The sequence below is a fragment of the Wyeomyia smithii genome, chromosome 2, assembly GCF_029784165.1.
Source record: "Wyeomyia smithii strain HCP4-BCI-WySm-NY-G18 chromosome 2, ASM2978416v1, whole genome shotgun sequence".
NCBI lineage: Eukaryota > Metazoa > Arthropoda > Insecta > Diptera > Culicidae > Wyeomyia > Wyeomyia smithii.
Genome location: NC_073695.1, coordinates 93,240,652 through 93,260,171, shown reverse-complemented (window position 1 = coordinate 93,260,171; position 19,520 = coordinate 93,240,652). Strand labels below are relative to the sequence as shown.

General features: G+C 41.4%; 1 protein-coding gene across 2 annotated transcripts in view; it reads right to left on the bottom strand.

Annotated features, from left to right (window-relative positions):
- Positions 1–467: 467 nt before the first annotated feature.
- Positions 468–19,520, bottom strand: part of LOC129723237 (D-aspartate oxidase) — a 42,962-nt gene continuing 23,909 nt past the window's right edge. For both annotated transcript variants that reach the window (XM_055677325.1, XM_055677326.1), the window contains exons 3-5: positions 9,600–9,723; positions 1,133–1,278; positions 468–1,070 (exon numbers count right to left, since the gene is read on the bottom strand). In XM_055677325.1, the coding sequence (XP_055533300.1) occupies positions 524–1,070; positions 1,133–1,278; positions 9,600–9,723 (817 nt within the window). In that variant the 3' untranslated portion in view covers positions 468–523. The remainder of the gene's footprint in view (positions 1,071–1,132; positions 1,279–9,599; positions 9,724–19,520) is intronic.

The window sequence follows — 19,520 nt, the reverse complement described above, 5'->3', positions numbered from 1 at the left end:
TCATCAGTTATGGTGAGGCGTATACGCCTTTATTTGCAATATTTTGAAAGCTCAAATATATAACAGTGTCCTATTCGCGTTGACGGTGTTGCTGATATTTGTTTGGTTTTTGCGTGCGTAAAAGAAGGAAGGAAATATTTTTGCTTTTGTCATCACGCACATTTTGACAATTACATATGAGAGTTCACATAAGTGCGAACAGCCTTCAAAATCTTTTTCAACGCGAATAAACCGAATTATGAAATTAAATCTTTGATTGAATAATTCTCCAATACGAAACATTGGTACATACGAAACATTCGGTTTTCAATCTGAACGTGAGCTTGTACCAATGTATTCCACCATTTTTAAAGGTTACATTGATAACACGCAAAGAGTGAGATCATTCAACAACCAATTCAATATATCTAAAAAAACCTGAAATTTTATTTGTTTCTAACAGTTAGGTTTAAAAGTCTTGTTGCTTTTAAAAATTAGTTATATTGTTCAGTTCCAAAATAAAATTTATTTAACTAAAAAAAGTTCACAGTTTACTGTTACTTTTTAGTACTTCTGTTACCAATCGCGTAGCATAAATCGCTGTCCCGGGTGCTGTAGTTACTCCATAGCCCCCATGTCCGTAATTGTGCACCACCTTTAATTTGCCACCTGCAAATTCCATCCACTCAGGCTCCACTCGAACCGGGTCCCGATGAGGTCTCAACCCAACGGCCTCCCTGATAACAGGTGCCCCCTTCAAACTAGGCAGCAATGCCTCACATCTTTCCCGGATAGCAGCCGTATCGTGCCGGCATAAGTTCGTGTTATAGCTGTCAAAATTTCGACATCCACCTAAAGTTACACCTTGAAATCCGGGAATGATGTAGGTGTCGTAATCCGCGTAAAAAGCCGTCTTAACCCAGGGAGCTTTAACTTTGATCACCTGACCTCGAATCGGAACGAGCTTATAGTCGTTACACAACTTCTTAGCTCCCAAGCCAGAACAATTAACAACTGCGTCAAATTTTCCGTACAATCTCTGGAAACTTTCCAAGCATTCGGTAACGATTCGACCACCTCGGCGAAGAAATCTGGAAAATAATTAGTAAAGCGCTGTAAAGAAATCATTCAATATCTTTCATCTTATAAATACCTCTTAGTTGCCCATGGTTGGAACAACCTGCACTCGGTAAGAACTGTTGTAAAAAATGATCCGTATTTCCAATCACCTGGACAAAGCGTCAGCTCTTGTTCGGTTGCCGCACGATATAGTGGCAGAACTTTTTCAATATAATGGTTCTGAAAGAAAAGATATGCTCAGATTACAGCTCAATAACATTTTAAAACACGGCCTTCGTTTCATGCTAGAAACAGCATATAACTGATGGTCTCGAGGTACGTGTCTGTCGTGTCTAGGCTCGGGAGAGACTGTTAGTATCAGTAGGATCGAAGCGCTAGCCCCGCAATTGTCCTGTAAACTGAACAGTCGACTGCGAAGTTTGTGTATAAAAAAATAGAAGGTCAAGTTCTGAATCGGCAGATTCGTTGTTTTGCTTTCGTCTCGATTAGACGCAAATTGTTTATCTCCGTGTGATTCGCAAAATAACAATACACGAGTTATCGTACGGGTGTTTTTTTTTTCGATTATTTCTTGTGCTGTGCGATAACAATAGTCTGCAATATATCGGCAGAAACATCTTCTGCACACTGGTAGGGGCAGGCTACCCCGCCAGTGATCTGATACGCAGCTGATATATCAGCAAGAACAATTCTCCCGCACCGCTGTTACCCCGCTAGCAGCACGGACCACCATACGATCGAGCGAGTGGAAGTCAACTACAAGTGGCATCTACAAGGTCGCGTGTAAGACACGGCCACTGTGTCACAACACGAAGCTGGATCGTCATTCGCGTTGACGGTGTTGCTGATATTTGTTTGGTTTTTGCATGCGAAAAAGAAGGAAGGAAATATTTTTGCTTTTGTCATCACGCACATTTTGACAATTGCATATGAGAGTTCACGTAGGTGCGAACAGCCTTCGAAATCTCTTTCAACGCGAATAACCCGAATTGTTTGTTCTGCGGAGACACTCGATTGATCCTACTATCAGCCGTGAGGTCGTGACTTAGACGTTCGGTGAAGTATTCACTTTAGATTTTTCATCATTATTATTAATATATTACTATCAATATTATTATTATTAATATTATTATTATTGTTATTATTATTATTAATATTATTATTATTGTTATTATTATTATAATTATTATTATTATTATTAATATTATTACTATTGTTATTAGTACTAGTATTACTGTCTTTTTTTTATTTTGATTCATTGTAGTTTGAAAAATTTTTTTTAAAATTTTAATATCAACTACTAGTTCACCCCCCCCCCCCACATGCGAATATTTTTCGTTTGTGTGCGGTAGAGCGTAACGCTCCCGCAAAATGGAAGACATGCAGGTGCAACTTTTCCTGGATGTGGAAACAAATGGGGAAGAAATTGAAATTTCCCCCAGCAGTTCTCCCTTACCTTCCCCTGTACCACCCCCGCTACCTAGCCCCGTACCAAGGCTACCGGAAATACGGGTAAAAGCTTACCCAGATGCCGCTAGCGGTCCCTACGTTGTTTACTTCCGGCCCATAAAAAAACCTTTGAATATAATTCAAATAGGCAAAGACCTGGCAAAACAGTTTTCGGCCGTATCCGAGATTACGAAGGTGAGGCCGAACAAACTGCGAGTTGTCGTGAGTAGCTTGAAGCAAGCAAACGAAATTGCTAGCTACGAGCTCTTTACAAGGGAGTACCGCGTGTACATCCCTGCCAAGGACGTGGAGATCGACGGTGTGGTTACCGAAGGAAGCCTCACGGTCGATGACATTTTGCGCCACGGGGTTGGCTGCTTCAAGAACCCCCTGATTCAAGATGTAAAGATACTGGATGTCAAGCAATTGCATTCAGTATCCATCGAAGAAGGGAAGAAGAAATTCCTCCCTTCGGACTCCTTCCGTGTAACATTCGCCGGATCCGCACTGCCGAACTACATCTCTTTGGACAGGGTTCGTCTGCCTGTACGCCTGTTCGTACCGCGGGTCATGCATTGCCAAAACTGCAAGCAGTTAGGTCATACAGCCACCTACTGCTGCAACAAGGCACGCTGCAGCAAGTGCGGAGGCAATCATGCTGAGACCGCTTGCAGTGAGGATACTGAAAAGTGTCTTTACTGCGAGGGAACTCGGCATGACCTTTCGGCGTGTCCCGCGTACAAACAGCGCGAGGAAAAAATTAAGCGTTCCCTTAAGGAACGATCAAAGCGCTCTTTGGCAGAAATGCTTAAGAGGGCTGAGCCATCCTCGACAGGAAACATCTTTTCCTTTTTGCCAACCGATGAGGGTACATCTGACGATCACGTCGAAGGGTGTTCTTATGCCTTGCCAGAGGGATCTAGGAAGAGGAGAATGCTCAACTCTCCTAATCTTTCTCGCAAAGGTCGTAAGATAGCCCCTAGCGGAATGACCAATAAGACAACACAAAAAGGAAGCGGTGAAGAAAAACCGAAGCAAGTACCACCCGGTTTGAATTTCAAATCAAACCAGGAGTACCCACCGCTTCCTGGGGCACCAAAAACCCCTCGTGCACCCATTTCTCGATCAGAAGACATAAAAGAAACAGGGTTCATAAAATTCTCTGATATTGTGGACTGGATATTTAAAACTATCAACATGCCAGATCCCCTTCAAAACATTCTTCTTGCCCTTCTCCCTACAGTGAAAACCTTTTTGAAGCAACTCACAGCAACTTGGCCCCTCATTTCAGCTATCGTATCTTTCGATGACTAATACATCGAAAGAGGTTAGGAATTTTGTCACTGTGTTACAGTGGAACTGCAGAAGTATCATCCCCAAATTCGATTTACTTTCACATTTGATAAACACATACAATTGTGATGCGTTCGCGCTCTGTGAAACTTTTCTCAATTCAAATGACCAACTTAATTTCCACGATTTCAACATCATTCGTCGAGATCGAGACTCACACGGTGGAGGGGTACTTTTAGGGATCAAAAAGTGCTATTCTTTTTTCAGAATCGACCTCCCCTCGATCTCGAATATTGAAGTTGTTGCCATTCAAACGAATATGAATGGAAAAGACCTTTGCCTTGTTTCGTCATATATTCCCCCATCCGCGCGGATTGAACAGAAGCAACTCCTTGATATAGCAGAATTGCTTCCCGCACCTTTTTTGATTTTGGGAGATTTTAACTCTCACTGTTCGCTATGGGGGTCGCTGTACGACGACAACCGATCTTCTTCAATCTGTAACTTGATCGACGACTTCAATATGACACTTTTGAATACTGGGGAAGCAACACGTGTACCTAATCCTCCAGCACGTGAAAGCGTGCTTGACCTATCCCTCTGCTCGACATCACTAGCGTTAGATCGCCAGTGGAAAGTAATCAACGAGCCCCACGGTAGTGATCATCTTCCAATCGTTATATCAATTGCTAATGGTTCAACTCCCCCGAACCCAATCAATATTTCCCACGACCTTACACGTAATATTGATTGGAAGCGTTATGAGTCTATTAAAGCGGAATCTATCGAGACTCACGAGGAACTTCCTCCGGAGGAAGAATACGCGTTCTTAGCTGGCTTGATAATCGACGCCGCGACTCAAGCTCAGACGAAACCGATACCCGGGGTAACGATTAGACAGCGCCCTCCCAACAAATGGTGGGACAAAGAGTGCTCTGAGCTGTACGCGCGAAGGTCCGCGGCGTATAAGGACTACCGGGAGTACGACACTGTCAACCTACTTCGAAAGTACGAGGCACTGGGCAGGCAGATGAAGAGCTTAGTAAAGGCGAAAAAACGCGGGTACTGGCGGCGGTTCGTAAACGCGTTGTCGAGGGAAACAGCGATGAGCACTCTTTGGGATACCGCCAGGCGCATGCGGAACCGTGACGTTTCGAATGAGAGTGAGGAGTATTCAGATCGCTGGATACTCGATTTTGCCAAAAAGGTCTGTCCGGACTCTGTACCGGAACAGAAAACCTTTCGCGATGCGTTTTTAGTAACTACGGAAGAGCCCCCATTTTCGATGTTGGAATTTTCAATGGCTCTCCTGTCGTGCAACAATAAGGCTTCAGGGTTAGATAGAATACAATTTAACCTGTTGAAGATTCTACCCGACTCTGCAAAAAGACGCTGATTGAATTTGTTCAACAAGTTTCTTGAGCTAAATATTGTTCCGCATGACTGGAGGGAGGTAAAAGTCATTGCTATTCGGAAACCCGGGAAACCTGCCTCTGATCACAATTCATATAGGCCGATTGCGATGCTCTCTTGCCTCCGGAAATTAATGGAGAAAATGATCCTCTTACGGTTAGACAAATGGGTCGAACCAAACGGTTTACTTTCAGAAACCGTGCTGGATCGAAATCCGTACACCTAAGCACATGATAATCTTCGACGGTCAATATAAAATCAAGAAATCACATATTGCTTTAAACTGACATGTTTAGTTATAGGTCTACTTATATTTTATCACTATTTTCCAGCAAAATGATTAAAATCACTCCAAAACTCGAAAAAATCATGTTTAAATAGAACATGTTTTGAATCGAAATCCGTACACAGTTTTTTGTATGAATCAAAACCCGTACACTTTTGCATCGAAATCCGCACACACGCGATATAGACTGGATCAAAGTCCATACAACAATAAATCAAACTTCGTATAGATGAAGAAGTACAAAAATGAACATCTTTTATTTATAATATATTTTTAAATTACCGAATAAGTATATTTTGAGGATCAACTGGCTTCTAAAGTTTCACACTGTTTTCTGATTTTTGATATCAGCTGAAATAGTGCAATTTTCGTAGCGTTTCGTAGTAACCGGAACGCCGGAACCTCTCGAAGCTTCCCGGTACGACTTTCCCTTGCGCACCTCAGTCACAGCTCTTTCAAAATTGTTTGCCGTATATTTATACTTGTTTTTTCCATTATATGCTGAAAACAAGAAGAAAGTTCAACAATATATGCATGATGCACACGCTGTACGGATTTCGATTCAAGCAAATAAAAAGAATCATAATCCGTACGGCACAGTTTTTGTTGAATAAATACAACTTACACTATTTATTAGACAATATACAGCTCGAAAATGACAAGACTTACCTTTTCCATCAATTTTAAAAAGATTCACAGAGTAAAACACTTATATCCCACTTGAAAATCGTTTTTATCTGGAGAACGTTTCCTTAGTAAATTCTCTAACGATACAACGAAATGACAACTGAAACCGATACACGATTGATTTTTCATTTTTAATATTTTTATTTCATGACCTACTGGCGCATAGTTTAATTTAACAGAAGGCCAACAACTCAACGGATATGTACATGTAACTATCATATGAATTTTCACTTTTATAATGCTTAAAACTGAAGAAAAACATCAAGGTGTACGGATTTCGATACTGTACGGGTTTCGATCCAGCACGGTACTCAATTTGGCTTTCGCCGGAGCAAAGGGACGAACGATTGCCTAGCGTTGCTTTCTACTGAAATTCAACTCGCATTTGCTCGAAAAGAGCAAATGGCTTCTGCGTTCTTGGATATTAAGGGGGCTTTTGACTCTGTCTCTGTAGAAGTTTTAAGCGCGAAACTTCATTCGCAGGGACTTTCACCAAATTTGAATAACTTTTTGCTCAATTTGTTGTCAGAAAAGCATATGTATTTCTCACATGGCGATTCGACAAATTCCCGAATTAGTTACATGGGCCTTCCCCAGGGCTCATGTTTAAGCCCTCTCTTATATAATTTTTACGTCGATGACATCGATAAATGTCTTGCAAATTCATGCACGCTACGGCAACTTGCAGACGATAGCGTTGTATCCATTACTGGAAGCGAGGCTAACAATCTGCAAGGACCATTGCAAGATATTTTAGACAATTTGTCTGAATGGGCTCTTAAGCTGGGTATCGAATTCTCTCCGGAGAAAGCTGAGCTGGTCGTTTTTTCTAGGAAGCATAACCCAGCTCAGCTGCAGCTCCTACTAACGGGTAAAACAATCACTCAGGTTTAAGTCGCTAAATATCTCGGGGTCTGGTTCGACTCTAAATGCACCTGTGCTTGCCATATTAGGTATCTGACACGAAAATGCCAACAGATTTATTAATTTTCTTCGTACGATTACCGGAACCTGGTGGGGAGCCCACCCAGGAGACCTTCTAAGGCCTTACCAAACAACGATATTTTCTGTAATTGAGTACGGGTGTTTCTGCTTCCGCTCCGCAGCAAACACACATTTGATCAAACTGGAACGAATACAATATCGTTGTTTGCGTATTGCCTTAGGTTGCATGCAATCGACCCATACGATGAGTCTTGAAGTGCTAGCGGGTATTCTTCCGTTGAAACTTCGTTTTTGGAATCTCTCTTACCGGTTGCTAATTCGATGCACAGTTATGAACCCATTAGTAATTGAAAATTTCGAGAGGTTGGTCGACCTTCAATCTCAATCCAGATTTATGACTTTATATTTTGACTATATGGCTCAAGATATTTATCCTTCTTCATACGATTCCTCCAATGTCGCACTTTTAGATACTTCTAATAATGCTATATTCTTCGACACCACCATGAAACAAGACATTTCTGGTATCCCGGATCAATTGCGACCCCAAGAGATCCCTAAAAAATTTTCCAATAAGTTTAAACATGTTAGTTATGATAAAAGGTTTTACACTGACGGATCTAATCTAGATGAGTCCACTGGCTTCGGTGTTTTCCACGAAAATTTTACCGCCTCCTACAAACTCGATGCTCCTGCTTCCGTGTACGTCGCAGAACTTGCTGCCATTCAGTACTCTCTTGGGATCATCGAAACCCTGCCCATAGACCACTACTTCATCTTCACAGACAGTCTCAGTGCCATTGAGGCTCTGCGATCGATGAAGACTGTGAAGCACACCCCGTATTTCCTGGGGAAAATACGGCGGTTTTTAAGTGCTTTAGCAGATAAAAATTACCGGGTTACCTTAGCGTGGGTCCCTTTCATTGTTCCATTCCGGGCAATGAAAAGGCTGACGCTTTAGCTAAGGTGGGTGCTATTGATGGCGATATTTATGTAAGACCAATTGCTTATGATGAATTTTATAGCATTTTGCGTCAGAGAACACTCAACAGTTGGCAATCATCATGGAACTCAGATGAACTGGGACGGTGGCTACATTCCATTTTTCCTAAGGTATCGACGAAAGCATGGTTCAAGGGGTTGGATGTAGGTCGGGACTTCATTCGCGTGATGTCCAGACTTATGTCCAATCACTTACAATCCAATACGTTAAACACGCATCTCTTTCGTATAGGGCTTGTAGACAGTAATCACTGCGTTTGTGGCGATGGCTACCATGACATCGAGCATGTTGTTTGGTCGTGTACCGAATACTGTGGTGTTAGGTCTGAGCTTATAGATTCCCTTCGGGCCCGAGGAAAACAACCGAACGTACCCGTTAGAGACATTCTGGGAAGCGGTGATCTCCAGTACATGACACAGCTATACGGGTTTATAAAAAATGCTGGCATTAAAATTTGATTTCTTTTATCTATTTGCTAGAATACAATTTCTGTCACAAACTGAAAGAGAATGATACACCCGGCTGGAGACACTAAAACGAAGACTCGGCATCTCTATGTTTACGCAGACACCTCAGACCAAAACTGCTCAAACAGAACATCACTGGTTAGCCACGTACAAATGAATACATTCTGTAATATAAAATAGTTAAAAACAAAATTGTAACACCCCTCCTCTCACCTTAAATCCCCACTAGCTCGTAGTCCGCCGCGAGAATAAAAAAAAGGCCTCCCTCTTTTCCCTAAACTATTTAAAATTATTAATCGGAATGTAGCACCAAGGCTTTGCTTTTAAATTTATTTTATTGGGTTATTGTTATGTATGCCGAACATACTCTTGTTACCTTTTTTAAACTTTCTCACTTGTTTAGAGAATATGTGAGTAATCCCGCTATTCGAGGTTTATCTATAAGTAGGTATTAATGTCTTTTTTTATTTTCTGCTCGTTGTGTGTCACTTTGTGATATCAAGGGACTATTTCATATAATTTTTTTGTACAATCTGGTGAAACTTGGTGAAACTTCTTGCACTAGCAACAAGTGGCATGAGTATAATATATAGCGAATGTCTTTATACCACTGTGTGCGACAAAACTGCCGAGGAATAATGAAACGTCATCGCCATTTAAGGCGCAAGTGAGAAAGAGATGCCAGATAATTGTTTACGAACTTAGCACGTGCGGTGGTGGGTTGAAGCTGACAAATTTTACAGTGCGCTTCGGGCAGCACGCCTGGTAAAAAATGGGTCAAAATCGAGCGAATAAAGAAGGGTTTTGACAGCAGTTAGTGCGCTTCCAGGTCAAAACGAGGTGAGCTGGTGGAATAAAGAAATTCGCTAATAGTTCCCATCACCTTTTTTTCTTTTCACCAAGTTGATTGTCGATTGTAACCATTTTTCATTATCAGTATGAGCCTTCAATGAAACGCGTTGATTTCATGCGGGAAGTTAATTTAAAAACAACTCACCCTCACAATCGCAGGATCTGTGCTGGAGAAAATATATCCGGAAAGCTGTGTCACACCAGCGTTTGAAGCATCCTCCGTTTTCCTGATATCATCCCAGTAACGATAAGCATCGGATATCCATTTCCTTGATTAGGCGGCATGCATACAAGAAAGAAGAAAGAACAAGAGCTAATAGTCAAGCTACTTACTGTGCTGGAGCGAAAGTATAATTAAAGCCACCACAGTCGATGAAAAGAAGAGAGCAGGATGATGTGAAAGAATGGTTTATTCGAAATCGTTGGAAAAGAGAACGTTTGGAAAAACCTAGCACTTTCCGCGCGAATTGACGTGTAAAGTGCGTAGAATGACATTATGGGTATTCATGTCGAGCTCGTATACAAATACCCAGCCGTAAAAATACTCACCTCCATTGACGAGTAATGGAAGATACACAGTTTACGGCTGAGTATTTGTATACGAGCTCGATGTGAAGACCCCTATTAATTTTTGTCGGCGTATAGCATCGAAAGTTATAGTGAGTTAATTCATTTGGAAATAATAGGAAGCAACAAATGAACACTTTCTGGATGATTAATGATATGTGGAGCGAAAGTATAATTAAAGCCACCACAGTCGATAAAAAGAAGAGAGCAGGATGATGTGAAAGAATGGTTTATTCGAAATCGTTGGAAAAGAGAACGTTTGGAAAAACCTAGCACTTTTCGCGCGAATTGACGTGTAAAGTGCGTAGAATGACATTATGGGTATTCATGTCGAGCTCGTATACAAATACCCAGCCGTAAAAATACTCACCTCCATTGACGAGTAATGGAAGATACACAGTTTACGGCTGAGTATTTGTATACGAGCTCGATGTGAAGACCCCTATTAATTTTTGTCGGCGTATAGCATCGAAAGTTATAGTGAGTTAATTCATTTGGAAATAATAGGAAGCAACAAATGAACACTTTCTGGATGATTAATGATATGTTTTTCTGTGCTGCCTATTCTGAGGAAATCTCGGTGGTAAACGTAGAACTCAACAAACCATCATGTGATGAAATGTAAATTGTACTGAATTACACGAACTTAGTAATTAACGATGCTGCAGCCTCGTGCTTCCGTGTTTTGCTATAAAATCCTTTCGCACTAAGCATGAGAATGAAGAAAAAAAATCAAGGCTATTTACTCACGCAAAACCTGAACAAACAATTAATTTGCCTGAATGTGTGGGGCTGACAAAAGTGATAGCATAACATTGAAGGGGATCAAAATTTATAATTGAAAATTTAGGCAAAAAATTCAATCAAACGTATAAATTGAGAAACTGAGAATTAAATTCCTACATAGTTTTCATGCGATAGGCTACATGAAAATTCATAAAGGTGCAAGTTTTATCGACCTTTGTTATGAACGTAGATTGACCATCAACATTTTAAATTAAATTTTAGCCTCTAACTTACTGGTGTTTCGAAAATTGTTTATTTCGATAGGGTATAATATGGTTTGTTTTTCGTTACTCAATCATCCAACGACCAAAAGCATGCTAGCAATGATTTTTTTTCATGAGCACGGTGACGTGGTCAAACGTGGTAGTAGCACGAACTTCCGGTCAACTAGCCTCTGTTATTTGTTTCTTTTTTTTCTCTCGAGGTTGACCACCCTGTGTTACTTTTTATTTATTGCCACTGAACAAAAGTGCAGGTGGACTAAGTGGAGGATACCGATTTTTCAACTTAATGAACACCGTGCCTCTCATACGAAGTAGCGCTTTAAAAAATACCCTGCGTCATTGTCAAGTCACAAGCTGTGATATACTGTAGCCGTTTTGTAATATTTACTTTTTATCATCAAAATATGTTTATTTTAAGGAACGAATTAAAATAGAAAAAATCCGAGCGAAGATAATCAACGAAAAATCACTGGCATATTTATCCTTACGGTTTACTAAATTATAAACAATATGTATTACTAAATTGTAAGCAATGTGTATGTTATCAAAGACAGTCAATTGAACGAAGCTCAAAACCTCACATCAGATCAATCGAGTAAAAAGTTTTCTTGACGTAGAACTTTGTCCTACGGCAACATAGGGGCACAAATAGAAAAACCGAAAACATCGAGAGCGTCACAAAAATGGTCCACTTTCAAGTACTTAAAACTTAGTCAGTTTACAACGAATTTCCTGCATTATTACAGCAATCGATTGGAAAAAATGCTATTGTATTATCGAAAAATGTAGAGCCTTATTAAATGCATATTTCGATCGAGAAACTCTCAGGCTCAATCAAACTAAACAACCAATCACTACCCTTTTTCCCTTGCATAGACGCCACTAAAGTATGTAAGGAAGCATACTTTAATGACGTAGCATGTTTAGCATTTCAAAAGATTGCTGAATGCCACAGATAAAAAGATTTCGACAGCTCCTGCTGCAAAACTTTGTGCGATGTTTTAGTGTATATTTTTTCTGCAGAAAAATTGGTCTTTGAAAACAAAAAGCTTCAACGATTTCAATACAACCCCTTCCCCTTTTTCCCCCCGGATGTACAACGACACGCCTGCCAGGAGTATTTTTTTTTCGTGTTGGGTATTTTCGTCACTGCGATCAATTTTTTGATATTTTGTGACATATTTCCCCTTTTTAATCTTGCTAAGTCAGGATAACGTATCACTATTGGAAGTGGTCGTTACAATCTGACCATTAGCATTAGCCCAGTAACGGCTCGGACAATGCCCTGTTAATAAACCAGTATACGTGCTTAGATCTTTCCTTGAAAGATCCAGTATTTTGCGAGTTATAGAAACGTTCGGTGTGATGAAATGCTTCGACTGCCTACCGATGAAAGTGTTTGTCCAGTTGGATTCCACTTTCAGAGTTTCCCATGCTTTCAGTTCCATTCTAGAAGAACAAGCGAATAGACCACAGAGTGGGTTCTGGTCCTATGAACTGATGAGACGATCCAAGTCTTGTTGCCAGTTCATCGGCTCTTTCATTTCCATCTATTCCACTGTGATCAAGAACTTAATATAAGTCAAGTTGATTATTACAACCCAGTGTTTGAAGTGATTGAACACACAGTGGCTTGTCGTTGAAGTTTTTCCTTTCAGCACCTTTCTCCCTTGTTTTTATCCACCAGACCAGTGAAGCATAGGTAACTCTGGATCTCACAATATCCGAATAAATCCAATGGATCATTTTCGGTTTTAGTCCCCATTGTTTACAAAAAGTTTTATTACACATCAATAGAGTATTTGTAGCTTTTTTTATTGCCTGCTCTAGATGTGTATTCCAGTTGATTTTTTTGTCAAGAGTTACTCCAAGGTATTTGACGTTATCTGAAAGTTCCAGAAGCTCACCGTTTAGCCTAATATCATTAAGCATATTTTTTTTTTCTACGTGTAAATGGGACGATAGTGGTTTGTGAAGGATTTACACTCAAGCCTTCCCTATCGCACCACAAGGAAATAATGTTCAAGGTAAGTTGTATGCGGTTTGCGATGATTTTTTTTATTCTCGTTTATTTTTCGTCGGTCTAGTTCTGCCACTGTTGTTTGTGCCAAGCACCGACGCCCGGGGAGGCGACTCCACCCAGAACCCTAACTTATGACCCGTTGATTAACAGACCGGCGCCAACGGCTTTACTTCCTCATGCGATGGAAGGCGTGATCCCAGAGATTTTTCGCCTCAGAAAATCTCCCGGTGTCGGCTAAAATTGAATCTAGACCAGTTGGGTTGGTTGTGAGTGGAACACGCTTCTTCAAAACCATCGACACCTATGTCGGCGTTGGGATTCGAACCCAGGCGTCGAGCGTGGTTGGCGGAGACGTTACCAACTACCCGTTACCTCGCTTATGGTTTGCGATGATATCATCATACTTGCCACGAACACTAATGACACTATCATCAGCAAATCCAACTATTTCCAAGGCCTCTTCCATCAATTTTTTCAGAAGATCATCAACTGTTAATGACCACAGTAGAGGAGATATCACACCTACTTGAGGACACCCTTTTGTAGCTTTTATATAAAAGCTATCAAGGCTTGCTGATATTTCTCTTTTTGATAACATCTCATTGATTTAATGAATAATGCAATTGTCAAAACCATGTTTCTCCATTGCAGCAGTCATTGAGTCATGAGATGAGTTATCGAATGCCCCTTCAATATCAAGCAACGCCACAAGGGAAATTTCTTTTGCTGCCTAAGATTTTTTTTGTTTTGTTACTATAGTATGGAGTGCAAGTACCGACGATTTCCCCTCCTGGTAAGCAAATTGATATTTGCTAAGAGGAGTTTTCAAAAGATATGATGATTTGATGTGCTCACCCATTATTTTTTCCATTGTTTTAAGAACGACTAATGATAAGCTGATTGGGACAAAGGATTTTGGCAGAGATTTGTTCCTTTTATTGGCCTTAGGGATAAAAATAACCCGTACTTGTCGCCACGCTCCCGGAATATAGCCTAGCGCCAGGACTATAGCTTTCGGTAGTCACGTATACAACTAACATGCAAAAATTTAGTCTGCATTGTCTACGTGATCACTGTTCCAAGAGGATGATTTACTGGAAAGTGAATCCACCAGCAACAAGTAGAGCAGAGGCATTACACAGCGCAGCAGGCGGCGATTTCCAATATAATACCGTCGAGTTTTTAGGAATACTTTTAATTTAAGGATTTTTCATTCCCATTGAACCCTTTCGAGTCTGTTATGCACATATTATGAGCACGTTGTAAAAGATTAAACCTTATTTTCACTACCTTTATGATGAAATTTCAAATTAAGCTTCAGAGACACTACTGTTCATAACTCTCGATTTTTTGTGAATTTTGAAACGGGGTTCCGTGGGATGAAACTTGACAGTATTTGGCATCGTGTGCCATGGAAAACTAAAAAATGTAGATTTTTAGTTGTGTTAGGTGTTGCACGAAACCGATGATATATTTGTATGGTTGGTGTTGCATTTGCTCATTCGTTGCTCATTCGATTACAACCTTCCATAGCAGACGGACCGGCAGAGGAAACTGGCGGACCGCACTGGTGATTGTAAATCACCTTCCAGAGCACTAGTTTTTGGATCTTTCGTCTGTGTTGGAAGCACCGTCATACCGTGAAAAATAAGTTATTTTTGGAACAATTTTCTTTTTAATGAAACTGGCGGTTTATTTTGTGTTATATACAGTCAAACCTGTTTTTGTGCGAGGAATAGGGACCGCACAAAATAAATCGCATAAAAAAATAATTCGAAACTTCACGTGTAGCTATAAAACAATGTTTCCACAACATTATTGAAAAAATCTTTTTTTATGCGGTGGATAGGGAGCGCATTGGAAAAAATCCTCATTTAAAAATAACTCGAAACTTGATGATTCTTATTTTAAAAATACCTATGAGAACATCTTTGAACATCTGATTGATAAACGTTACTATTTTAAACATACTAATCATTCCAACCGCTATCCTTCGTAGGTTAGCAATACGTGACTTTTCCTACGTAAACTGGCTCAAATAATAATTGACTGACGCAATACTTATGCAATGCGTGTAAATTCTTCACAAGGATCGGAAAAACTAAATTGCTGAAAATTTCGTCGGACGTGGTCGTTTTTCAGATATTGCACAAACAATATTCGCGCAATAATAATCGCACAAATAAAAATACCGCATATAAAAAGTCATACAAAATAAAATTCGCACAAAAAAACGTCGCACGTATGACTATATTACTAAACGGCCCAATCTAAGATTTTGTAATTTACATAATTCAAACTAGCTCGATAACACTGGTCAACACAGGTGTGACCCCAAAGCTCAAGTTAGGAAAAAATTAAAGATTATAGGTTTTTAGCCGTTCCTGTGAATTTTGGTGCCCCAAGCCACTAACATTTTTTCAGAGACTTAATTTTTTTTTATTGAAGTCCGATGGCAAAAGTTTATTCAATCTTTTAGATCTTTGTAATACATAAGTCCCCGTACGTACGTACGTGTTCATTTAAATTTTTTTTTATTCTTGGCTTTGTTCCTCTCACATATAATTACCAATAAAGGAAAACTTTATCACTACTCTTCGTTGTGATGCCTACACATATAATTGCCATGCGGCCGCCGCTTTATGTTTTAAAAGACTATCAGAACCGCTTAACCAGAGGAAATAAAAAAAAGGTCGCCCCAGGACTAGGGGGGACTCTTGAATCGGGAGGCCCGGAGCATTAGCCCCCTTCGCCCCCCCCCCCCCTCAAATCCGGGCTCAAGGCTCAATAATTGCTTATAAACTTTAATCCAGCTCACGATTCAATTGAGTAACATGATCTGTGGTGGATTAAGATTGGATATGATTTTATAAACAAAACAAAATACGATGTACTGTTCTAAAGTTTAACACATTTAAGTTTGAAATAAGAAGAAGCGAGGCTGTGGCTCTGCCATCTCATACTTGGCATTCCGAGTTGTGCTCTCGTCGTGTTCGGTCGCAATTTCATTTCGATCTCGATAGTGCCGACCAGTTAATCGCCTTCAAGGTCACCGTGCATTGTATTACGTGTGCACTCGTTGCCGTTGCCGTCGTCTATTGAAGACAAAGGAACGCATCATCGCCTATTGCTACCGTACGCCACAGACTGTACGTTGTGTCGCTACTGCGAGAGATCCAGTACCCGGCGTACGGCTGTTTGGCTGTACTGGTGCTGCTGTGTGGCTGGAGCGGCTGCAGCTTTTGCTACCGGACTCTTGAGTGAAGGACTGGAGATTGGCATCGCTCGTGCGCTGATTGCGGTGGAGAGCGGCTGCAGAAGATAAGTAGTTTTTTTTTCTTGGTTTTTTTTCTACAATATTATTTGTTGATTGGCATTTTGCGTGTGTGGCTTACGCGTCCAACATGGACGACAAACGCGGGGATGAAAACCCGCTCGTTCTACCGCCTAGCCCTCCCGGATACAAAGTTCCAAGGGTTAAGAATGGAACCCCGCAGGAAGCTACTCATCGGCTTAAGCAGTATCCGGAGGGCAAAGTTGGTATTGGGGCTGTATTTTTCCGGCCGAAAGTGAAAGCATTGAACACAATGCAAATATGTAAAGATCTGGCACGGTTTACAGCCGTGACTGAAATTACCAAAGTACGCTCGAATAAGCTGCGTGTTTTGGTGTCCGACCTCAAGCAAACAAACGAGATTGCTGCTTGTGAGCTCTTCACGCGGGAATACCACGTGTACATTCCAGCTCGCGTAGTTGAGATTGACGGTGTGGTCAGCGAATCGAGTCTGACTGTCGAGGACCTGTTGAAGGCTGGAAAAGGCCTTTTCAAGGATTCTAGCCTTGAACCTGCCAAGATACTTGAATGTAAGCAATTACATTCAGTATCGCTCGACAAGGGTGTAAAAACTTACACCCCTTCAGACTTTTTTCGCGTGACTTTCGCCGGGTCTGCTCTGCCGAGCTATGTGCTCGTGGACAAGGTGCGTCTGCCCGTACGCTTGTTTGTTGGGCCATACGGCCTCCCACTGTGGCAATAAAGCACGTTGTGGCAAGTGCGGAGAGCAACATGCGGATGACGCCTGTAATAAGGGTGCTGAAAAGTGCCTTTGTTGTGGGCAGACTCCGCATGAGCTGTCTGCATGTCCCGCGTACAAACAGCGCCAAGACAAGATCAAGCGGTCTCTGAAAGAGCGCTCTAAGCGCACTTTCGCAGAAATGCTCAAAGAGGCCGCTGCCACCAAACTGGTTTCCCCGAATCTCTTCGAGGTCTTGCCATCCGATGTGTCTGATTCTGACGATTCAGTTGGGGAATCTTCTTTTGTTGAACCCGGGAAATCTAGGAAGAGGAAAAACCTTTCTTCTCCTAGGCTTCCTAGGAAAGGACAGAGAAGGTCTCCATCTGAAGTGACTGATACTAAAAAACAAAAACGTGCTGTAGAAAACCCGAAGCAAACTCCTCCGGGATTGGCAAAACTGAATTCAAGTAAGGAGTTTCCGGCACTTCCAGGAACATCAAAAAACCCAACTGTTCCTTCTTTTTCATCCAAGATTCAGCCAGAATCTGGACTGCTGAAGTTTTCAGATATTGTGGACTGGATTTTTGAAAATTTCAACATAACTGATCCTCTTAAAAGTCTTCTGCTGGCATTTCTACCAACAGTTAAAACGTTTTTGAAGCAGTTGACTGCTAAATGGCCCCTCCTTGCAGCGATCGTATCCTTCGATGGCTAATTCATCGGCTGAGATGAAGGATTCTATCTCTATTTTACAGTGGAATTGTAGAAGTATCATCCCCAAAATTGATTCATTTAAAGTTTTGATTAATAAGCATAAATGCGATGCATTTTCCCTCTGTGAAACTTGGCTCACTTCAAATGTAGATCTTAGCTTCCATGATTTTAATAAAATTCGTTCGAACGAGACACCCCTTTTTTTCCGTGTTGGGTATTTTCGTCACTGCGACCAATTTTTTGATATTTTGTGACATAAGAGACACCCCTTACGGAGGAGTACTTCTAGGGATTAAGAAGTGCTATTCCTTCTATCGTATTAACCTCCCCACGGTCCCAGGCGTCGAAGCTGTCGCATGTCAAATGACAATACAAGGTAAAGAGCTTTGTATTGCCTCAATATATATTCCTCCCAGAGCACAGGTTGGGCAACGGCTGCTCTTTGATTTAATAGAACTTTTTCCCTCGCCACGTTTGATTTTGGGAGATTTTAACTCTCACGGCGTGGCTTGGGGTTCCCCTTCTAATGATAACCGTTCCTCTTTGATCTATAACCTCTGCGACGACTTCGACATGACAATATTAAACAACGGGGATATGACACGCGTTCCGAAACCTCCAGCGCGCCTCAGTGCTTTAGATTTATCTTTATGTTCAACATCGCTACGGTTGGATTGCATATGGAAGGTAGTCCTTGATCCCCACGGTAGCGATCATTTGCCTATTCAAATTTCAATTGATAATGGTTCAACTCGCACGCGATCAGTTGATATTCCGTAGGACCTCACACTGAATATCGATTGGAAATTATACGAGGAAATGATATCAGAAGCTGTCGAGTCGATTCAACATCACCCACCACTTGAAGAATACAACCTCCTCGCGGGCTTGATTCTCGACGCCGCGTTGCAAGCCCAAACAAAGAAATATCCCGGCGTAACGATCAAAGAACGGCCTCCCACTCCGTGGTGGGACAAAGAGTGCTCCGATGTCTACACGGAAAAATCCGACGCGTTTAAGGCCTTCTTTTGGGTGAAAGGTCAACCCGACGACTTTAAGCGGTATTTGGAGCTTGAGACCAAGTTCAAAAGCTTGGTCCGAGCAAAGAAACGTGGATATTGGCGCCGGTTCGTAAACGAAACGACGAGGGAGACATCGATGAGCACTCTTTGGAACACAGCCCGAAGAATGCGAAATCGTATAACGGTCAACGAAAGCGAGGAGTCTTCAAGTCGGTGGATATTTGATTTTGACAGGAAAGTATGTCCGGACTCTGTTCCTGCGCAAAACTTTGTTCGCGATACGTCTCCGGGCCACGATGCGATAGAATCACCTTTTACGATGGCAGAATTTTCAGTTGCCCTCCTGTCCTGTAACAATAACGCGCCTGGGTTAGATAGAATCAAATTCAACTTGTTGAAGAATCTACCCGGCAATGCCAAGAGGCGCTTGTTGAACTTGTTCAATAAGTTCCTGGAGCAAAACATTGTACCGCAGGATTGGAGGCAAGTTAAGGTGATCGCCATCCAAAAACCGGGAAAACCAGCTTCTGATCACAACTCTTATAGGCCGATTGCAATGCTATCCTGTATCCGGAAATTGATGGAGAAAATGATACTCCGTCGTTTAGACCATTGGGTCGAATCAAACGGTCTACTATCAGATACTCAATTTGGCTTCCGCCGTGCCAAAGGAACGAATGACTGTCTTGCGTTGTTTCTACAAATATTCAGCTA